Below are 19,003 nucleotides of genomic sequence, written 5' to 3' on the forward strand. Positions count from 1 at the left end.
TTGCTTTCTGTGTCCTAATCTTTTCTTGTAAAGACACCAGTCATATGAATTAAGGCCAACCTGTATGACTTCATTTGACCTTAGTTACCTCTTTATAAGCCCTATCTCCAAATACAGTCACATTCTGAGGTACTGGGGTTAGGACTTCAATACATGAATTTTGAAGGGACATAATTCAGCCTGTAACAGAGGGTGTATGCCCAGTGTAAGAAGGAAGGTCTGTGTGAGATTTTCCAGACCTCTGATTTGCCTGAGCCCTTCCATGACCTGTATGTTTGAACTTATTAGTAAAACTTGATGCAGGGTAATATCTCTGATTCATGTGAGTCTGATCCTGGTTGTTAGTCTAAGCTATATGTGTGTTTATTTTTTTTAGAAACAGTAGTCTGGAAGCAAATATGAAAAAATATTCTGTCAATCTGGATGTCTTCTTTATCATTCTATGCAGTTTTCACTTTAAGTTTTTAAAAATAAAAACAAAAAAGTAAGGAAGCTTATGTCTGAACAAAAGTAGGAACATGGGCTAGAGAGGGACAAGGAAGTGTTACAATAACTAAACAAGGAGGCCATTAGACTGACGTGGTTCTAATGAACGGCAGCCTACTAAACGAACCAAAATCTAACCCTGTAAATGCCTCCAAGTTATTAAACTGAAACCTAAGAACAACCCATCATAAACAGCCAAGTGGACTAATCTATAGCCAATCAATCATTTATTTGCTTTTCTCTTATAAAAGCCTCTCCCCAGCTCCTGTTGGTAGAATGCTCCGAACCACTTCCTTTTTGGTGATGCTTTATTAGAACAGATCTTTTGCTCAAAAAAAACCCCAACCAAACAAACAAACAAAAAACCATTAAAATTTGTAACAAGCCTCAGTTTAACAGAGGATTACACAGATAGCAAGGCAAAGAAACCGGTCTGAGTCAAACCGCAAAAAAAGAGAAATCACCCTTCGGACTCGGCCAGGAGGCGGGGCCGGAATCCGCCCAATGCGCAGACTCCGGGCCAGCGCCCCGCGCAAGCGCAGGGTGCACGGACCGCCAGGAGGTCAAGCGTCACCGGCGGTCCGGGCTATATCTAGGCTGGGTCAGTTGTTCGCTTGGACACGCGGGAGCCATGGCGTTGCGCGGTATCTCGGTGCTAGAGCTGGCCGGCCTGGGCCCAGGCCCGTACTGTGGTATGGTCCTGGCGGACTTCGGGGCGCACGTGGTGCGTGTTGACCGACTGGGCGACCTCCGGGACTTGGGCGTCTTGGCCCGGGCCAAGCGCTCGCTGGCGGTGGACCTGAAGCGGCCGCAGGGGGCGGCTGTGCTGCGGCGCCTGTGCGCCCGTACGGATGTGGTGCTGGAGCCCTTCCGCCCCGGTGAGCCCCCGGCGTCCCCGCAGCGCCGCAGGGGGACCAGACGCAGGAGGGACCCGGCAGAATGGAGGGGCAGGGCCGTTTGACAGGCTGCGCCCGCTACACCCGTGCCCTGTTGCCACACGAGCCCTTTCCTCTCACTGTCTTTCTAGATTTTTCCTGTCGCGTTTGCTGTCGTTCACCTTTAGCCCCTTCCGTATTTGGAATCCTAGATGCTGCTGTTGCCCTTGTTCTCTTCATACCCATTCCCGGCTCCTTCCCAGATTCCTCGTTTTTTAATCGCCTCTTTGTATTTGCGTTCTTAAATCTTTGAGGGTCGCGAATCCTATGAGAATATGACGAAAGCCATGGGTTCCCTCCCTGGAAAACTGCATATAGGTGCATAATCATTTTTCTACAGTTTTGGGAGTTGCTATACCCTCTAAAAGCCATCCACTGACCCAGGCTAACACTCTTTGTCTTAAGTCCTGGTGTTGCCCAGGTTCCAGCTTCAGATAGTTTACCCTCTGCCTCCTGGAGCCCCCTTACTGTTCCAACTGTTTTCACCTTTTTTTTTTTTTAAGATTGTATTTATTTATTTATTTGACAGAGAGACAGCCAGCGAGAGAGGGAACACAAGCAGGGGGAGTGGGAGAGGAAGAAGCAGGCTCCCAGTGGAGCATGGAGCCTGATGCGGGGCTCGATCCCATAACGCCGGGATCACGCCCTGAGCCAAAGGCAGACGCTTAACAGCTGAGCCAGCCAGGTGCCCCTGTTTTCTCCTTTTAAAGACAAATGATGACCAAATCTATAACTGCACTCCCCTCTCCTAGAGCCACAGATGGCCGGAATACACAAGTCCTGCACATCTCTTAACTGGCTGTCTGCCAGGCACGGCAACTTCCACAAATCCCCAAACAAGCCCATTATCTTACCTCCTAAAATAGCATCTCCTCCTTCTATATTATTTATCTCAGTAAATGGAACCAATGCACACCCAGCTGCCTGAATCAGAAGGCTGCAGTCCATCTGTGACTCCAAATATTCTTCACTTCATTTGCTTCTAGTTATCAGGAATCCAGACATTCTTCCTCCTTCCTCTCACTCAAGCTTTTCATACTTGCTGTAGCTTCCTTCACACTGTTGTAACAGCCTTTTTAAAGCTGATGTTTGGGTCTATACCACTTGAATCCATTCTCAGACAGTTGCCAGGGTAATCTCGCTCAAGTACTAAACCAAAGCTGTGCCTGGTACGTAGCAGGAAGTCAGTAAATGTTTGGTGAATGAATTGAATGTCTGTGGGGCACCAGACATAGTAAATGTGTTAACTCATTTATCCTCACAGCAGATTGGAGGATTATAATAAATTAATAATTAGGATTATATCATAATTTAATAATGCCCTGTTTAAAGATGGAGGCTCAACATGATTGACTCCAATGTCTTGCAATTAGGAGGAAAATAGAGCCGTGAATACAGACATAGCTGCTGGGTGGAAGGATTGTGGCTGGTGTTTTTAAGCAGAGGACGAGAATTTTTTTTAATGTAATTTACATAGTTTTAGGAAGACAAAGACCATACAATTATTATATAATCTTTATTATTTTAATCCCAGGAGATTTAAAGTACCAGTTGTCTGAATTTTGTGCAATGCATATGGTGGTTACCGATAAGCTCTTAGATGCTATTTTAGCATATCTTGCCATGGATATTTGCTGAGCCTTCTGTGAAGATACCCTTGCTGGCGAGGCACTTTAGGGGCCCGAGGAAACAGATCAGGCATGAATCCTACCAGAGGATTCTAAGCTGAAAGGGACGGTGGTGGAATATCTACACGTGAGCACGGCGTGAGGTAGAAGGTGGTGGGCAGTGATGCAGGCACAGAAGAAGAAAAGAGCCTAAAAGGAACAGCCATTTTCAACAGTGTATTTTTGACCAGATAAAGCCCCAGGGTAACTGTTCCAAGAGAACAAACCATTTCTAATAAATGACTAAGGAGAGGATTTGGGGGAACTATAAAGGTACTGACTCAAGGAATGAGAGGTGCACTATGGGGATTGAAGGAACTTGAATATGCCTGAAGGGAAATAAGGAAGGGCTGGAAGGAAATAGTGTTCTGGGGCAGAAGTCACACATTCCAGAAATGGTGGCCTCATTCATTGTGCCCTTATTGGAAACATGCTAAAACCCACAACAAACATTATTAGTGTAACTTGCAAGGGTGCCATTTTATGTTTGCCCCAGAGACAGCATTATACCCATCCTCAGTTCATCCCTCTTTAAGAAAAAAATCACTGTTACTTTTCTCTTCAGGTGTCATGGAAAAACTCCAGCTAGGCCCAGAGATTCTGCAGAAGGAGAATCCAAAGCTTATCTATGCCAGGTTGAGTGGATTTGGCCAGTCTGGAAGATTCTCTAGAGTAGCAGGCCATGACATCAACTATTTGGCTTTGTCAGGTATGTCGACAGAATAATTTCTCTATACTTTTTATTTTGTTCCCAGTCAAGATGGATGGTTACAGTAATTACAAAGAACTTTAAAGGTGCAGATTTAAGTATTTACCAGAATCAATAAGGGGACCATGGTCATTCAAAAAGTTTGGGTTTGTCTGGTGCCTGGCTGGCTCAGTTAGTGGAGCATGCAACTCTTGATCTCAGGGTTGTGAGTTCAAGCCCCACTTTGTGCATGGAGCCTAGTAAAATTTAAAAAGGGGGGTGAGCTTAGTTTGTCTTGGAACAGTTATTCTCAACCCTTTTCCCCTTGTCTTCACACATTTGAAGGATGATAGACTCTCACTAGTAACATGACTTACTACATTTGTATAATCAATTCACAGGCAAGCCCTGCTGGGAAGTAAGAGACCTGATTGTCCTATAGTTTGAAAATGCTAATTTCATTTGATCCTGACTCCCCTCTCCTTCCAACTTCATTGAGAATCATTGCCTGAGTCACCATTTTAGACTTTTCTGAATACCTGTAGTTTTCAGGTCATAGTATCACTTTATTAGAATTTTTGCCTATGAGAACATGTCTTAGAATGACCCAATCCTAGGATCCTAAGAAAGTGTTTGTGTTTTTGAGTAAAGAAAGTCTCAAATTTCCTGTGAGTACAGATTTAAAGGTTGAGGAAAAGAGTGAGGATGGAATTGTTTTTTCCAGCTATTTTAAAATGTAGTCACTTTTATTTTTCTTGTGTTTATTTTCTTGCATCTCTTTCTAGTAAGAATGGCAGTGGATTATACAGTTGTTAAGCCATAAACTAAATTGATAACAATAATTTTTTCCCTGAAATTCAGTGAGTAAACACTTAGAAATAAAATTCTGAAAGCCTTAGTTGGAATAAAGTTTTAGAGAAGAAAAAAAAAAAAAAACAAGGAGACTTGCTGGTGGAAAAGCCTGTTTTCGAATATGCTGACTAGGTTTAGATTTGGGAAAGCATTATGTACTAGTATTTACTATGTCAGCCACTAGAGAGAGTGGTTATTCCTCTTAAGGTGTTCATGTATTTATTTAAAAGAGACATTAAATTTAGAGGTACTGTTCCCTGATGTGTTTTAATGATGTAGGTGTTCTGTCGAAAATTGGCAGAAATGGTGAGAATCCATTTCCACCGCTGAATCTCCTGGCTGACTTTGGCGGCGGTGGCCTCATGTGCACACTGGGCATCTTGATGGCTCTGTTTGAACGCACACGCTCTGGCAAAGGTCAAGTCATCGATGCAAACATGGTAAGTGTTCACTAGGGAAGTGATGACCCTCCCAGTTGTTCCTAAGTATGATAGGCCGCTGCCTCAGATTCTTTTCTGAACAAGACAAGAGATAAATGAGATTTGAAGTTGGAACCCAAATTACCAAGAATATCCTTTTCTTTAAAATAGCTTCACATCCTTTACATGTGTTGGAATGTCATTGTTGATATCTGTTTGTGGAATCAGTTTTCTAAACTTGTCATAACTCACCTGATTCCCGTGTTGGTTTCAGCAATTTTCCCCACTCTATTTCTTGTGCTTAGAATACATTTTTCAAGCAATCCTCATTTAAAACTGCACTCAGAAAATCTCCCTTAGCAGATAGAGAAGATTCTTCAGGGTGCTAAAGTAAAATGGGCCAGTCTCGACCTTCCTTCTACACATTTTCTGGGGAGACTCCAACATTGCGAGGCTTCGGTGGTTTCCACTGCCATGCCTTGAGCACGGGCCTCATGTTCTGCACGTTCCCTGTGCAGTTTCTCCTGATCCTCCAAACAGCAGTTTCACTTGAAGTACGTTATTTTAAAGAGGAGGGAACCGAAGCATAGAAATTGGCCCAAGTTCTCACAGCCCCTTGGAGGGAGCCCAGTCCAGCACCACTGCAGGTTTGCATTGGGCAGGTCTTGGGAGGGCGAACAGAGATGGATTGAAGAAGACAAGACTGGGGGCAGACAGACAGTGACTGTCTTGTTACCGGGAGAGGAGCGCAAGCACTAAAGCTGTTGGTGATAGAATGGGTCTGGGTTTAAGGGATGTTTATATTTGAGATGTAAAATTGCCAGGATTTGGTAGTGAGGGGAGAGGGAGGAGTCAAGGCTGACTCCCCTGTTTCTTTTTTTTTTTTTAATTTTTTTTTTAAAAGATTTTATTTATTTATTTGACAGAGATAGAGATAGCCAGCGAGAGAGGGAACACAAGCAGGGGGAGTGGGAGAGGAAAAAAGGCTCACAGCAGAGGAGCCTGATGTGGGGCTCGATCCCATAACGCCGGGATCACGCCCTGAGCCGAAGGCAGACGCTTAACCGCTGTGCCACCCAGGCGCCCCTCTTTTTTTTTTTTTTTTAAGATTTATTTATTTAGAGCGTGCACACGCATTTGAGTGAGGGGAGGGGCAGAGGGAGAGGGAGAGAGAGAATCCTCAAGCAGACTCCCCGCTGAGCAGGAAGCCCCGTGTGGGGCTCGATCCCAGAACCCTGAGATCATGACCTGAGCTGAAATCAAGTGTTGGCCACTTAACCAACTGAGGCCCCTAGGTGCCCTTACGTACCTGTTTCTGGCGTGTGTGACCTGGTGGATGGCGGCGCTGGCACCACGGGGGAGGACTGCCGGTGGGAGAGGCAGGGGAAGTTAGTGGGTCAGAGCACAGACTCTGGCGGCCTACTTCCTCCACCACAGCTCGGTCACCGACTAGTTCTGTGATCTTGGGTAAGGAACCTCCCTGTGCCTCAGCGGCTTCTTTGTAAAATGCAGATAACAATGGTACCTACCCTCAGCGCATCGTTAGAGAACTGAACAAATGTCCCCGTTGTTCAGGGTCTAAACAGTACCTGGCATGGAGGAGGTGCTCTGCAAGGACTTGGTATTATTGTTATTATGAAAGGAATTCAGTGTGGGTCGTTTCAAGTTTGAAGTCTCTCTCAGATATCCAGATGGAATGAATACTCAAAGTTAGAGACTAGAAACAGTTTTAGAGTCATAGGGGTCCTCTAGGGAAGTGGACAGAGGACTGTGTTTGAAGAGTGGACAGAAGAGAAGAAACATGGGCTAAGGAGAGCAAAGTGAGAACCGCAGAGTGTTTCCGTGGAAATGAAGGAAAGAGAAAGTGCTAAAAAAAAAAAAAAAAAAAGGAATGGTCAGAGGGTCAGATGTTGGTGGAGATGTCAAGAGTTTAGATCTGAACAGTGTAAATTGGATTTGCCATTGGTGACCTTTTGCAAAAGCCATTTCCAGGACCCTCATCTTGGGGCCTTGGCTTGCGCCACCTTCTCACAGGCTAACCCCTGTTGTATTTCTGTGCCCTCTGATCCTCTTACCAGGGGACAGTCACACTGTCCTTTGCGTCCATCTCTGGAGTGATTTCAGTAGGTGTGGCATGTGATCAGCCTTTCCATCTCCGGCCCCTGGCCCAGTCCCCACACACTAGCAGCACCACCCGCTGTATGCTTAGCGTAGGCCAAGCGCAGGCGTATGTCTTCGCTCTGACCCACACGGCTCCGTGAAGGAAGCATGCTCACTCTCTTTTGGCATTTGAAGACTTCCAGACTTGGAGAGGTTAACCGCCTTCCACAGTAGGTGGCTGGAGAGGGTCAGAAGCAAGGCACCCAGGCAGTTTGACGTATCCCTGGGCACAAACACTCATGCTTTCTGTCACTGTCCTCCATGGACGTGGTCCCTCTGGTCCAAAAGGAAGGAGCTAAGAACAAACATGAGACCTTGGGAGTTTTCAGGAGAATATAAAGTTAAATACTTACTTAATAAAAATTTTAATAATTTACTAATAATGTGTAATTGCTTATTTCTAGTCAAATATAAATAAAAGATAATTGCTGCTTTCATTAGACTGTGTCTAATCAGAATTACATGAAGATTAGGAAGGTAGTAGGTTGTTAGTATATGTGGATATGCAAACTTGATTCAGGGTTCATGATTGCATTAATGAGTGTTGGCTAATAACGCAAGGCCGAATGGATCAGTAAAGCACGGTGTTCATTATTTTCCCATCTCTGGGAACCCTTGTGATACAAGTAGTTGTAGAAGCTGATGAGTGAGTGCAGATACCTTATTGTTCTAGGCCGTAGTTTTCAAATGTTTTTAGCAGCAGAATCCTTGGTTCAGGCCAGTCCCGGAGTCGTCTCCTTGGAAACTGTCAAGTGAAGAAAACTGTGGAACATGATGTCTGTTTTCCCAGGTTTACCCCTGATCTGGGGACGTGGGCCAAGGTGGCTGGGCGCTGGCACAGAGACTGTGGTCCCACATGATGAGAACAGTAAAAAGGTTGGGAAAGTGAGGCTGCAGTTTCCCTGTGTCAGAGGGCTGTTGTCCGTGTCAGCCACTCAGTGTGTGTGTGAAGGGCAAGAGAAGCCGATGTCTGGGTAGTGTGAGGAGGTGAGGGTTGTAACTGCTCTTTCTTCCCTGTATTTTCCACCCAAATAAAGATAGGATTAAATTAGAGCCTCTCTGTGTCCTGAACGTGCCAAACTGGATCCATAACTCTGTTAGTGCATCTTTTTTCAAGAGACTCAGCAGTCTATCTAGTGTATAAAGGAGATTTTATGTATATATGTATATCTGCGCGCGCGTGTGTGTGTATCATTATATGTGGCGTATCGTTCAATGTGTGTGTATGTGTGTGTGTATGTATAGATTGGGGACTGTCTAAAATTTGTGTAACCTAGTTTCAAAAGGAGCACCTCCGTAGGCCACTTACACAAAATATACATACTATTTGGTATGTCAGATGTCAGAGCCATAAATTTAGTTGTGCACGAGATTTCAAGCTAAAAGGGAAAATTGGGATGTATCCAAAGATATATTTCGCATTTTTTTCACAGCCAGTGACTGTGAGAAATTCCATAGGCCCATCCGATTCCAACTCTTTGAGACAAGGATGCTTTGATGGCCTTCTCCCCAGGGGCCTAGAATCCTTAGGATCATAAAGCCGTAGATTGGGAAGTAGTCTCTGGATAGCCCGGTGCATCTAGCCTCTAACAATTATACCCAAGGATGTGAATCCATTCCTGTTACTTCGGGACTCAGTGGGAAGTTGGCTTTCTCAAACTAATTTGTCTGGACTCAGAAAACCCACATATCTGCCCCTCATATTGTTATGTTTATTTTGTAACTTTCTAGTGATTGTTAAGATGTATTAAATACTCAAATATAGTTTTCTTGGGCTTGGAGTTAAACTCGAATAAGCTACATTTAACTGTAATATGATTTACTTTTATGATGTGATATGCTTCACATACCTTCATGTATGTCCTTATAGGTATTGAGATCAGAAGGTAGATTTTTAAAAACCTCTCTGCTTTATTTTTAACTTTTTATCCTGATAGTTTTAAACATATATAATTATAGAGAGAACATATAATGAACTTCCATTTGCCCTCACTTGGCTTCAAAAATGATCAACATTTGGCAGTTTTATTTGAAAGGGAGAGCAAAAATAGTTCCTTCTAAGTCTTTTCTGAAAAATATCCTCTGACCTGAATAGTGGAGAAACCCTATATCATAAACTTGTTCTAACACACTTTCTTGAAATATCAAAGAAGTTGTGTGATTAGATACAATCTTCCTATACTCTAAGAAACATTTTTATACCAATGTTTAAAAAAAATCTAAGTGGAAATTGATCATGCTTTTATAGTTTAAATATCTGGAATCATACTGTATCCTGTTTCTTCTTCAAAGGTGGAAGGAACAGCATACCTGAGTTCTTTTCTGTGGAAAACTCAACAAATAGGACTGTGGGATCAGCCTCAAGGACAGAACTTACTAGATGGTGGAGCACCTTTCTACACAACTTACAAGACGGCAGATGGGGGGTTCATGGCTGTTGGAGCATTAGAGCCCCAGTTCTACAAGCTGCTGATTGAAGGTAAGTAACTTTCGTGTGCCTCCCCATCTCCCCTTTTCTTGTGGGTGTTCTTTAATCTCTACTTTGGAGGCTTTTGAAATTCATTATGTCTTTTATTATGTTTCTACCTCATAATTAACCTAATTATAGCCATCATATTGTGGGGCATTTCCCTTATGTTTTAAATTGACAGTTAATTTGACAAGTCTATAAAATAGCCCAGAGTTTTAAAAAATAATCCATTTTGTGGAAGGTCAATTTTTTACCACATTTCATACTCAGTAGTGTTGGGTATTTATATTGCCCTTGTGTGCCCACATCTTATTCTTCCTTTGAAATGACCTGCTGGTTCTCCCAGTTCTTATACCTTGATAGATGTCACCTATAATCCTTCCCAGTGTCAGGGGTCACCAGAATACAAAGTGACTTTGGTGAATAAGATTTTGTTGGAATATGTTATCACTTGATGTTTCTGCAGTTTACCTGTCTTGCAGATCCTTGTCTTATTTGCACGTGGCCACAAGTTAGCGGGAGTATTTGGGATCTCTTCTTCTCTAATTAAATAATTGGACTAATGTTATTTTGTTCCTGTAAAATGTTTGAATTTAAAGTTTACTTTACAGATACCTGAGTATCTAAGAAGTTTTAGAATATATAATGTAGCGGTGTGACAAGTTGGTCATGGTGCCTCTATCTTTTCAACTTGAAGTTTGGAGTTCTGTTGTTATATCTGGTAGCTTTTCAGATGCAATATACTACTTAAACTTATTTGCGTGTAGCTGAAATTGTCTTTTGCAAGCATCAGAAAGCATTTTATGATCAACAATATTAACTTCACTAACTTGAATATAGTTGGAGAAACATAGAACAGAATGGTTTCTCTAGATAATAAAGGCCTTTCTGTTCAGAAATTAAAACAAAGAATGGAAGGTCTTAATTCAGAATTAAGGCCAGAGCAATGCTGTGTGAGGGGCTGACTGGTAGGGGTGACACTCCGACAGGGCCTCGCGAGGCAGCAGGGATATAGCACAGCGGAGTCTGCACCTATGTAAACTTTGTATATTTATGCATTGTCTATTAAATATAATAATAAGTATAATAATAAAAATGACTAAACTTCATCATCATTCACTGGCAGTTCTAAATGACAATGATAAAATATACTCATTGAAACAAATTTTGTTAGTTTGAGTTCTAAACAATTTTTACAGCTGCTGTTGAGTTTTAATAACAGGTTAGCTTATTAGCACATTTTTATTACTTATCCTTTAGTAAATATTGCATAGGAGTTATTCAGAGAACTCCCAATTTTATAGTCTCACTCCAGTGTTTTCTTTTAAAATTTTTATAGTTCAGCACGCATAGTTAGGTCTCTGTTACGTTATAGGTTAATTTTTGTCCATGGGGTGAGCTGAGGTCCAACTTCATTGTTGTGCATATGGCTCTCCAGTTTTCCCAGCGCTATTTGTCAACAGGACTATTCTTTCTCCATTGAATGGTTTTGGCATCCTTGTTGAAAATCAGTTGACCATAAGTACAAGGGTATATTTGTGGATTCTCAGTTCTGTTCCACTGATGTACATGTCTGTCCTCATGTTAGCACCACACTGTAGACCATTGTAGCTTTGTGGTAAGTTTGAAATTGGAAAGTCTTAGTCTTCCAATTTTATTCAGGGTCCCAATATACAGAGAAACGAGAAAAAAAAAGCTGGAATTCTAGGCACTACCACACAAGGGCCTAGCACCCTCCAGCTTCCAGTAGAGCTAAGGGAGCAGGTTTTTATTTTTTCCCACAGACCACGGTGGTGTTGATTCCATCAAGTTTTTTTTGAGACAGGAAGGGATAAAAATAAATTTGGAACAGAAAGGGGTAGACATTCTTTTCCCAAAGTATTCTGCTCAAGGTATTTTCCCTCCAAATAAGTTGAGAACCATGGTATGCAGGGGAAAAAAAAGAGACTCCAAAAAAATAAGGCAAATGAGTGCAAGAGCAGGGGGAAAATAAAAAAGAAGGCAACTTGCTCCCAGGGACTGGAGAGAATTGAAAAAGGAAGGTTAGAATCCATCGTGTCCCATTAGTCATCTTCTGCTTTACCCTCCTCTCCTTCCTCCCCCTCATCACTTGCATCTCCTTCACCTTCCTCCTCATCTCCTTCTTAATCAGTATCTTCCATACCTTCATCGTCATCATCACCCTCTCCTTGCCTTTCTTCATCATCTGTATCAGGAACCAAGTAGTACTGTAGTGGATTTGGCCAAATATCATCTTTGATGACCTCTCCTGACTCATCTGCACCTGCATCGGAACGGTCAGTAGACCAGGTGAAGAAGTTCTCTGCTTCCTCGTGCTGTCTCTTCCTGCTGGCTTTATTTTGTGTTTGACTTGAACATTTCATCAGATCCTTTCCAGATTTCTGTTTGATTTCAGTGGACTTGGAAGGTGGATCACTACTCTCATTCAGATGAAATTCTTTGAAGAGAACTTTATTTCAGAGTAAGGATTTTCATCAAAATAATATTCTGTAACCTGATTTAATATCTTTAAATTCTTCCACTTTAGCTCTTGTCAGATAATTCAACAGCTCTTCTTCCTCTTCCCCAAGCAGTGCAGACACTTGTGGATGGTTGACAAATGTCCTTACCTACAAATTGGGGATTTGGGCAGTCAGTTCTGACGTCTGCTGAAGAAATGGTTGGCAGAGTTTGTGATGTTCCTGTTCTACTTTCAAAGTCTCCTCAACGGCATGTTCATTATGTCTAGTTCATCTTGTACTTCACAAACATGTTCTATTGCTTGCTCTTGTTTTTCTCCCTTCAGCAAGTGCTGAGATGTTGACATCTGCCTCTGGCTTGGTGGCAGAAGGCCGTGTCAGTTTCTTTGTTTGAGGCAGGACTGAAGACTGGCATTTGGCGGCCAGGCTGTGAGGAAAGTCCAGGAAACAAGGGCAGAGGCATATGTGGAAAAACCTCCAGTTGCTCCATATGTTGGTATTCTTGATGGTGTCCTACAGGTCTCTGAGCTTCTGTTCATTTTTCTTTTTTTTTTTTCTTTCTGTTCCTCAGACTGGATAAGCAGTTTTCTTCTGTTTGAGTTCACTGATTCTTTCTCCTGCTAGTTCATGTCTGTTGTTGAGTCCCTCTAATGAAGTTCGTATTTGTTATTGTACTTTTCAATTCCAGAATTTTTTTTTTAAGATTTTATTTATTTATTTGTTAGAGAGATCACGAGCAGCAGGGAGGGGTAGAGGGAGAAGCAGACTGTGGGACTCCGTCCCTGGACTCTGGGATCATGACCTAAGCCAAAGGCAGATGCTTAACCAACTGAGCCACCCAGGCGTCCCTAATTCCAGAATTTCTATTTGGTTCCTTTTTCAATAATTTTATGTCTCTTTATTGATATCCTCTTTGATTAGACATCATTCTCAAACTTTCTTTTAATTGTTCAGACATGATTTCCTTCAGTGCTTTTAATATATTTTAAATAGCTAGCTGATTTAAAAGTCTTTTCCAGTTAAGTCCAATATTTGGCTTTTTCGGGGATAGTTTCTGTTCATTGCTTTTTGTCTTGTGTATGGGGCATATTTTCCTTCTTCTTTGCATGCCTCACAAATTTAGTTGAAACTTGATATTTTAAATAACATAATGTGGCAACTCTGGAGATCAGATCTCACCCTTCCTTCCCCTCTTCCCAGTCCTGGATTTGTCCTTTCCACTATTTGTTTACTTAATGATTTTCCTGGACTAAATCGGTATTCGTTGGTATGTGTAGCAACTGAAGTCTGTTCAGTTAGCTTGGTGATCAGGTACTGATTGGTTAGAGATGTCCTTAAATGCTTTGAACCAATTAATTTCCCATCTTTTTCTGAGGTGCTCTGTGCCTTCACTTCTTGCTTGTGTGGTGACTCAAGGTCAGCCAGAGGTGAAAGATTAGGACCTTCTCAGATCTTTCCTGGGCATACTCACAGTGCTACACATGTGCCTTCTCAATTCTCGGGAATATGCTGGAGCATTTCAAAGCTCCCCATGAGCATCCTATTCCCCACTTTTCTTTGAGTTTATTTGTCAGTTTCTTTTTAGTCCCAACAGGGAATGCCACTTCAGATAGCTATGATATTAAACAGTTGCCACTGATTTTTTTGACATATGTCAAAAATGTTCCATGAATAGGGCATTGTGAGCTCTAAGTGAGATCAAATGAAGACAAGCCCTGAGAACAGAGCCTTTCAGAGAGCTGTTAGACAAATGGCAGTTCTCTGGGGATGGGATTTTTGGGAAGCTCTCAACTCATTTGCTCCCTACAATGACTGTTATCCTGTTAGTTATTACACCACTATGGCTAGGAGCCTGTTGGTTTTGACGGCTACCCCGGAGCTGGGGAAAGAGGGATGAAATTAGAGCAGGTTGTAACACCACAAGTCTCACTGATCTCATTGAGATGTAGTTGTTTTCCCTGAATAAATGCCCTTTGGATTATTGTAAACTTTTAGTTGATTTCCAGAGTTCCGAAAAGGTTCATTCTGACAATTTGTGCCAGGGTTCTTGTTGCTTTTATACAAGAGCAGGTTTTTGAAGGTTCTGGTTCTGCCATTCCAGAAGATAACTTCCCTTCTTGGTGTATCTTGTTGTTATCTTAAAACATACGTGTTTGGCATCATCATTTCTAACATCCATACTCCACCACAATGAATGAGTTTTTCTGGAAATATTGAAAACGAAATGAGATGTTTTTCTAGCAGGCTAATTGCCCCACCCCTTCAACTTCTGACCAGACCACCTTCTAGATTTTTCTCTTTCTAAATCAAAACTCTGTAACCACCCTGATTTTTTTTTATAGCCTCCTCTCTTTGCATCCACAGCCTTTTCTGGTATCTTTAACCTCCTCTCTCCCTTCAAAGTTCACCAGGGATCCTTAGCTGATAGGTGGTTTGTGGTTCAGGCTGGACTTAGCATGTTAAATCAGCTTTGGCTAACCTACACAGTCCATGCCGAAATGCCTCAGCATTTTCTTTCTTCTACAGTATTTATTTACAAAAATAGTACTTTTACTAATCACATATAATACGTGACTTTTCTCTCAGGCCCAGCTGGACAAATGGCCACATCCATAATGATTTTTTTAGGTAGTATTAATTATATACCTCATTTATTTTACCTTATCTTTGAGATTTTCGAGACCATACTTCACCTCTTCAGCATCTGAACATAAATACACAAGGTTTTTGTAAGGTACAGATTCTACTGTATTAGGACCCTGCTGCTTTCTGCGGCAAAGAAATCTGAAACCACAGAATTTCATGACATTCTGGGATAACAAGACTCTTGTAGTATAATCAGTAAGCAATAGAGAATTTTTTAAAGTTGTTTTAAAATCTCAAAATATTATTAAAAAGAAAGACAACAAGGTTTGCCAAGGTTGTGGGAGAAACTGCAGGTCTGTGCATTTCTGGTGGGAATGTAAAATTGTGCAGCCTCTGTGGAAAGCTGTATGGCAGTTCCTTGGAAAATTAAAACAGAATTACTATAAATTTTATGCTATGGCAAATTTTAAAAAATGAAAAATGTTTCAAAATAATGTATTTCAGAAAAAAGTATAATACAGAATTTGTAAAGTAAGAAGTAAAAATTCTCCCTTGTCCTTCCACTTTGGGAAAGTTTGGGATGTGGCTTTCGTGAACTTTTTCTGTGTACATGTTAACACAATTGTTTTATTTATTCATAAATTACATTTATAGATAGTATATAATTATGTAAATTTATAGTAAATAACTATCTTTTGTTATTCAACAGTATGCTAAAGATGTCCTTTCTTGTCAATATCAAAAATCTGCCTCATACATAGTAGCCATGTGATATTCTGTGGTGTGCCTGTACTAAAATGTAACCATTTCTTTATTCAAGTTCGTTTACATTTTTCCATAGTTTTTCATTGTAACAAATACTGCTTGTTATTTATTAATAAACACTAATCTATGCACATAAAACATTGCATAATTACATGAATTTTTGACTGCTTAATATTTGCCAAATATTGTGTCATAGAGCAGGAAAGTTTTGAAATATACTTAATAAGCATTTTGTATAATTGCCTGTGTGTATGTATATGTGTACACCTATATATAAGGTAGCTTTTTGGAAATTAAGACCTACTTTCCCAAGTATTAAATAGTGTCTGAGTCTAAAGACCAGTCCTTGAAATGTTTGACCTAAAATACCAGAAATTTAATATTGGTTATGCTATAGAAACTAGCCACAATCTACAGTTGTACTTATGTGAGGGAGTGGTTTTAGAGTTCCATACAGGAATGTCAAGAGCAATCCTAAACCACTGGGGGCTAATCCTGTTTCCTTGATCAGGGTCCTGGGCAGGATGGGAAGCTGTGGCTGAGAAAGGATGAGAAGACAGTCGAAGAGCTGGGGTGTCAGAGTTAGGGGTAGGAGCTGGGGTCTTTTGATTTCTAGTATTTTTACAGGATACAAACTGTAAACTGTGAGACCATCGATCTCATATATAATGTCTTTTACAGAGAGAACATATTTATGAAGTTTTATTTAGTGTTAGGATTCTGATCACATTCTGATTAAAAAAAAACTTGTCTAAAAAGCACGTAAGTATGTTTCTAGCAGTAGCTATGATCTATGTCACTATTTTTGGCTAACTGGTTATTTGATTTGTTTTGCAATCACAGAGTTTGGGGCAATCGGGAAAAAGAAAGCTAAGTAAAAGACATCCTTAGAAACTTTTTTGGGGGGTAGGTTATAGTGATAAACCTGAAGTTTCGGCTCCGTATTTTTCCTGGTATTTGAATGGGACAAGTGGCTACAGAGAAAAATTTATTTGTGTATCCCACAGGTGTCTTTTTGTGACTGTCCAGAACTGTACCAGTTCTTATTTCCTCGTGTACCCCAGAAGCCTAAGAATGGCCTGCGGTATTCATGTCTTACCTCTTGAGGGATTTTCCTCTTCAGAGCAGTTTACAATAGTCATTGTTCTTCTACATGATAGGGAAGGAAAGGGTGATAAAAGTGAGAATTATTAGATTAACTGGACTATACTTATGCAAAATAACATGCGTAAGAAGAAGGGCCTTTCATTATTATTCCACTCTCACCATCTACATTTAAAAACTCTCTTCCATGAGGGCGTACTTAGGACATTCACACCCAAACCCTAGTAAAGTGGCCTTTTGGATATAATTTAATCAGCACTGGAGTTGGGGTGCACCTGCAGGGGTAGGTGCTTTAGTCTATAAAGGAGGCACAGATCAGGTCACAGGCCCAGAAGCCATCCTTTCTGGATGCTTTCATCTTTTCTGCACCATGTATTGAGGGCCCCTTCAAGGTCTCCTCCTTCATGCTTGACACAAAAGTCTGTGTGCCCCACTCATGGTTTGGCTGGGTGATCACTTTCTGTCGTGTTTGCTATAGGAACAATTTGTTGCATGTGTCTTTGGGTATCTTACAAATCTTTTGTTTCTAGTTCACAGCAGTGTTCCAAGAGGGTAATGAGTCAAACATCACTATTCTACTAGAGCTCTTTTATTTGACCAAAATAAAGAGAGGTGAATATTATATATAAAATTGCAATTTTGAATTTAATCATTTATCTTTAGGTTTCTTGCAAAGTGGGATAATCATGTGTAAAGTTGTTTAAATTTTATCTTTTATAGAGTTTGGGTACACTATATAAAATGCGGGGTTATTTGAATTCCGTATGACAGATCATAGCATCATGAGGAAATTTCTTTTTGAAAACTTACTCAGGGAAAAAATCAATTTCTAGAAACTAGACCTTTACAAATAGACTACTTCTGATGAAATATAAGTGATAAACTCTTGGCAGTGGGAAGTCTGTGTGGAGTCCAGCTACCCGCTTACTCTAGCCTTTGGCTCCAATTTCAAGCTGAGTTTGAATTTCTTCTCTCGAGCCAGTTGAGAAACTCTTATAGAACATCCTGTTTGGGACGGTATGGTGAGGTCAAAATGCATTTGCATTGATTATAATAACTCCACCCGGAGCATAAGCATTGAAGAAATTGTGTTTTTATCTCAGGACTCGGGCTAAGGCATGATGAGCTTCCTCCTCAGATGAGCATGAGTGACTGGCCAGAAATGAAGAAGAGATTCGCGGATGTGTTTGCCAGGAAGACAAAGGCAGAGTGGTGTCAGATCTTCGATGGCACAGATGCGTGCGTGACTCCAGTTCTGACATTTGAAGAGGTTGCCCACCATGATCATAACAAAGAACGGGGCTCGTTCATCACTGATGAGCAGGGTGTGAGTCCCCGCCCTGCACCTCTGCTGTCGGACACCCCAGCTGTCCCTTCTTCCCAAAGGGACCCTTATGTAGGAGAACATACTGAAGAGATACTTAGAGAATTTGGCTTCAGCCAGGTAGAGATCAATCAGCTTGCCTCAGATAAAGTTATCGAAAGTCATAAGCCAAGAGCTAATCTCTAAGTTCCAGGCCTCCTAGCTCAAGTGAATTGGAATATTGCATGTTCCGTATAGAATAATACAGAAAATTCTAAGTAGGGAAACATGGAGGAATAGTATCACAGTGGACCAGCTGTTCTGATCAAGAAACAAAGACTGATGACACAGTAATGATTGAATTCTGTAAATGATTAACATCATGGCTTTTGATTGAGGAATGTTTTTAGTTCACCAATATTAAATTGTGACAGTTTTTCTGCCTTCGATTTATTTGATAGAATATATTTTTAATATTAAAATGTTACTAGGGTTCCTGGGTGGCTCAGTGGGTTAAGCGTCTGCTTTCAGCTCAGGTCATGATCTCAGGGTCCTGGGATCAAGCCCAGCTTCAGGCTCTCTGCTCACCAGGGAGTCTCCTTGTCCCTCACCCTCTGTGCACACATGAATGCGTGCTCTCTCTCTCGCTCTCTCCTGTTCTCTCTTGCTCTCTCTCAAATAAATAAATAAAATCTTTTAAAAAAATTAAAATGTTAATAATGTACCTTAAATGAATAAATATGCTTTTTTTTTTTTAAGATTTTATTTATTTATTCGACAGAGATAGAGACAGCCAGCGAGAGAGGGAACACAAGCAGGGGGAGTGGGAGAGGAAGAAGCAGGCTCATAGCAGAAGAGCCTGATGTGGGGCTCGATCCCATAACACCGGGATCACGCCCTGAGCCGAAGGCAGATGCTTAACCGCTGTGCCACCCAGGCGCCCCAATATAATGCTTTTTATTAAATAAAGTCTTTTCACCCCTAAAGTTTACTTAAGCTTTTGAGTTTGTGAGAAGCTTTCAAGAAAGCCCTTTATTTATTTATTTACTGATCACCGTTTATTTGGTCTTAGCCTAGAAATATATATA

The 19,003-nt window shown here is 41.2% G+C and overlaps 1 protein-coding gene and 1 pseudogene across 3 annotated transcripts; one reads left to right on the top strand and one right to left on the bottom strand.

Moving 5' to 3' along the window:
- The first annotated feature begins 1,005 nt into the window (after positions 1-1,005).
- On the top strand, positions 1,006-18,361 carry AMACR (alpha-methylacyl-CoA racemase). 3 transcript variants are annotated; one of them, XM_019799872.2, is made up of 6 exons: positions 1,012-1,364; positions 3,654-3,797; positions 4,908-5,068; positions 9,500-9,686; positions 17,150-17,224; positions 17,716-18,361. In XM_019799872.2, the coding sequence occupies exons 1-6, from the start codon at positions 1,118-1,120 to the stop codon at positions 18,120-18,122; spliced, it is 1,221 nt and encodes a 406-aa protein (XP_019655431.1). In that variant the 5' UTR covers positions 1,012-1,117; the 3' UTR covers positions 18,123-18,361. The 3 variants fall into 3 exon arrangements, with proteins under 3 accessions (XP_011223581.1, XP_019655431.1, XP_002919481.1); XM_002919435.4 differs by lacking the exon at positions 17,150-17,224 and having other exon boundaries at positions 1,014-1,364; XM_011225279.3 differs by lacking the exons at positions 4,908-5,068; positions 17,150-17,224; positions 17,716-18,361 and having other exon boundaries at positions 1,006-1,364; positions 9,500-9,684.
- On the bottom strand, positions 11,741-16,650 carry LOC117801418 (annotated as a pseudogene).
- Positions 18,362-19,003: the final 642 nt, after the last annotated feature.

The sequence above is a fragment of the Ailuropoda melanoleuca genome, chromosome 3 (genome assembly GCF_002007445.2).
Source record: "Ailuropoda melanoleuca isolate Jingjing chromosome 3, ASM200744v2, whole genome shotgun sequence".
Taxonomy (NCBI): domain Eukaryota; kingdom Metazoa; phylum Chordata; class Mammalia; order Carnivora; family Ursidae; genus Ailuropoda; species Ailuropoda melanoleuca.

Bases quoted from the DNA above. Each gene is read 5' to 3' on its own strand.
- AMACR (XM_019799872.2), top strand. From the start codon at position 1,118: ATGGCGTTGCGCGGTATCTCGGTGCTAGAGCTGGCCGGCCTGGGCCCA. The intron at 5,069-9,499 runs GTAAGTGTTCAC...TCTTCTTCAAAG, and splicing joins AAGTCATCGATGCAAACATG to GTGGAAGGAACAGCATACCT. The intron at 9,687-17,149 runs GTAAGTAACTTT...TCTAGTTCACAG, and splicing joins CTACAAGCTGCTGATTGAAG to CAGTGTTCCAAGAGGGTAAT.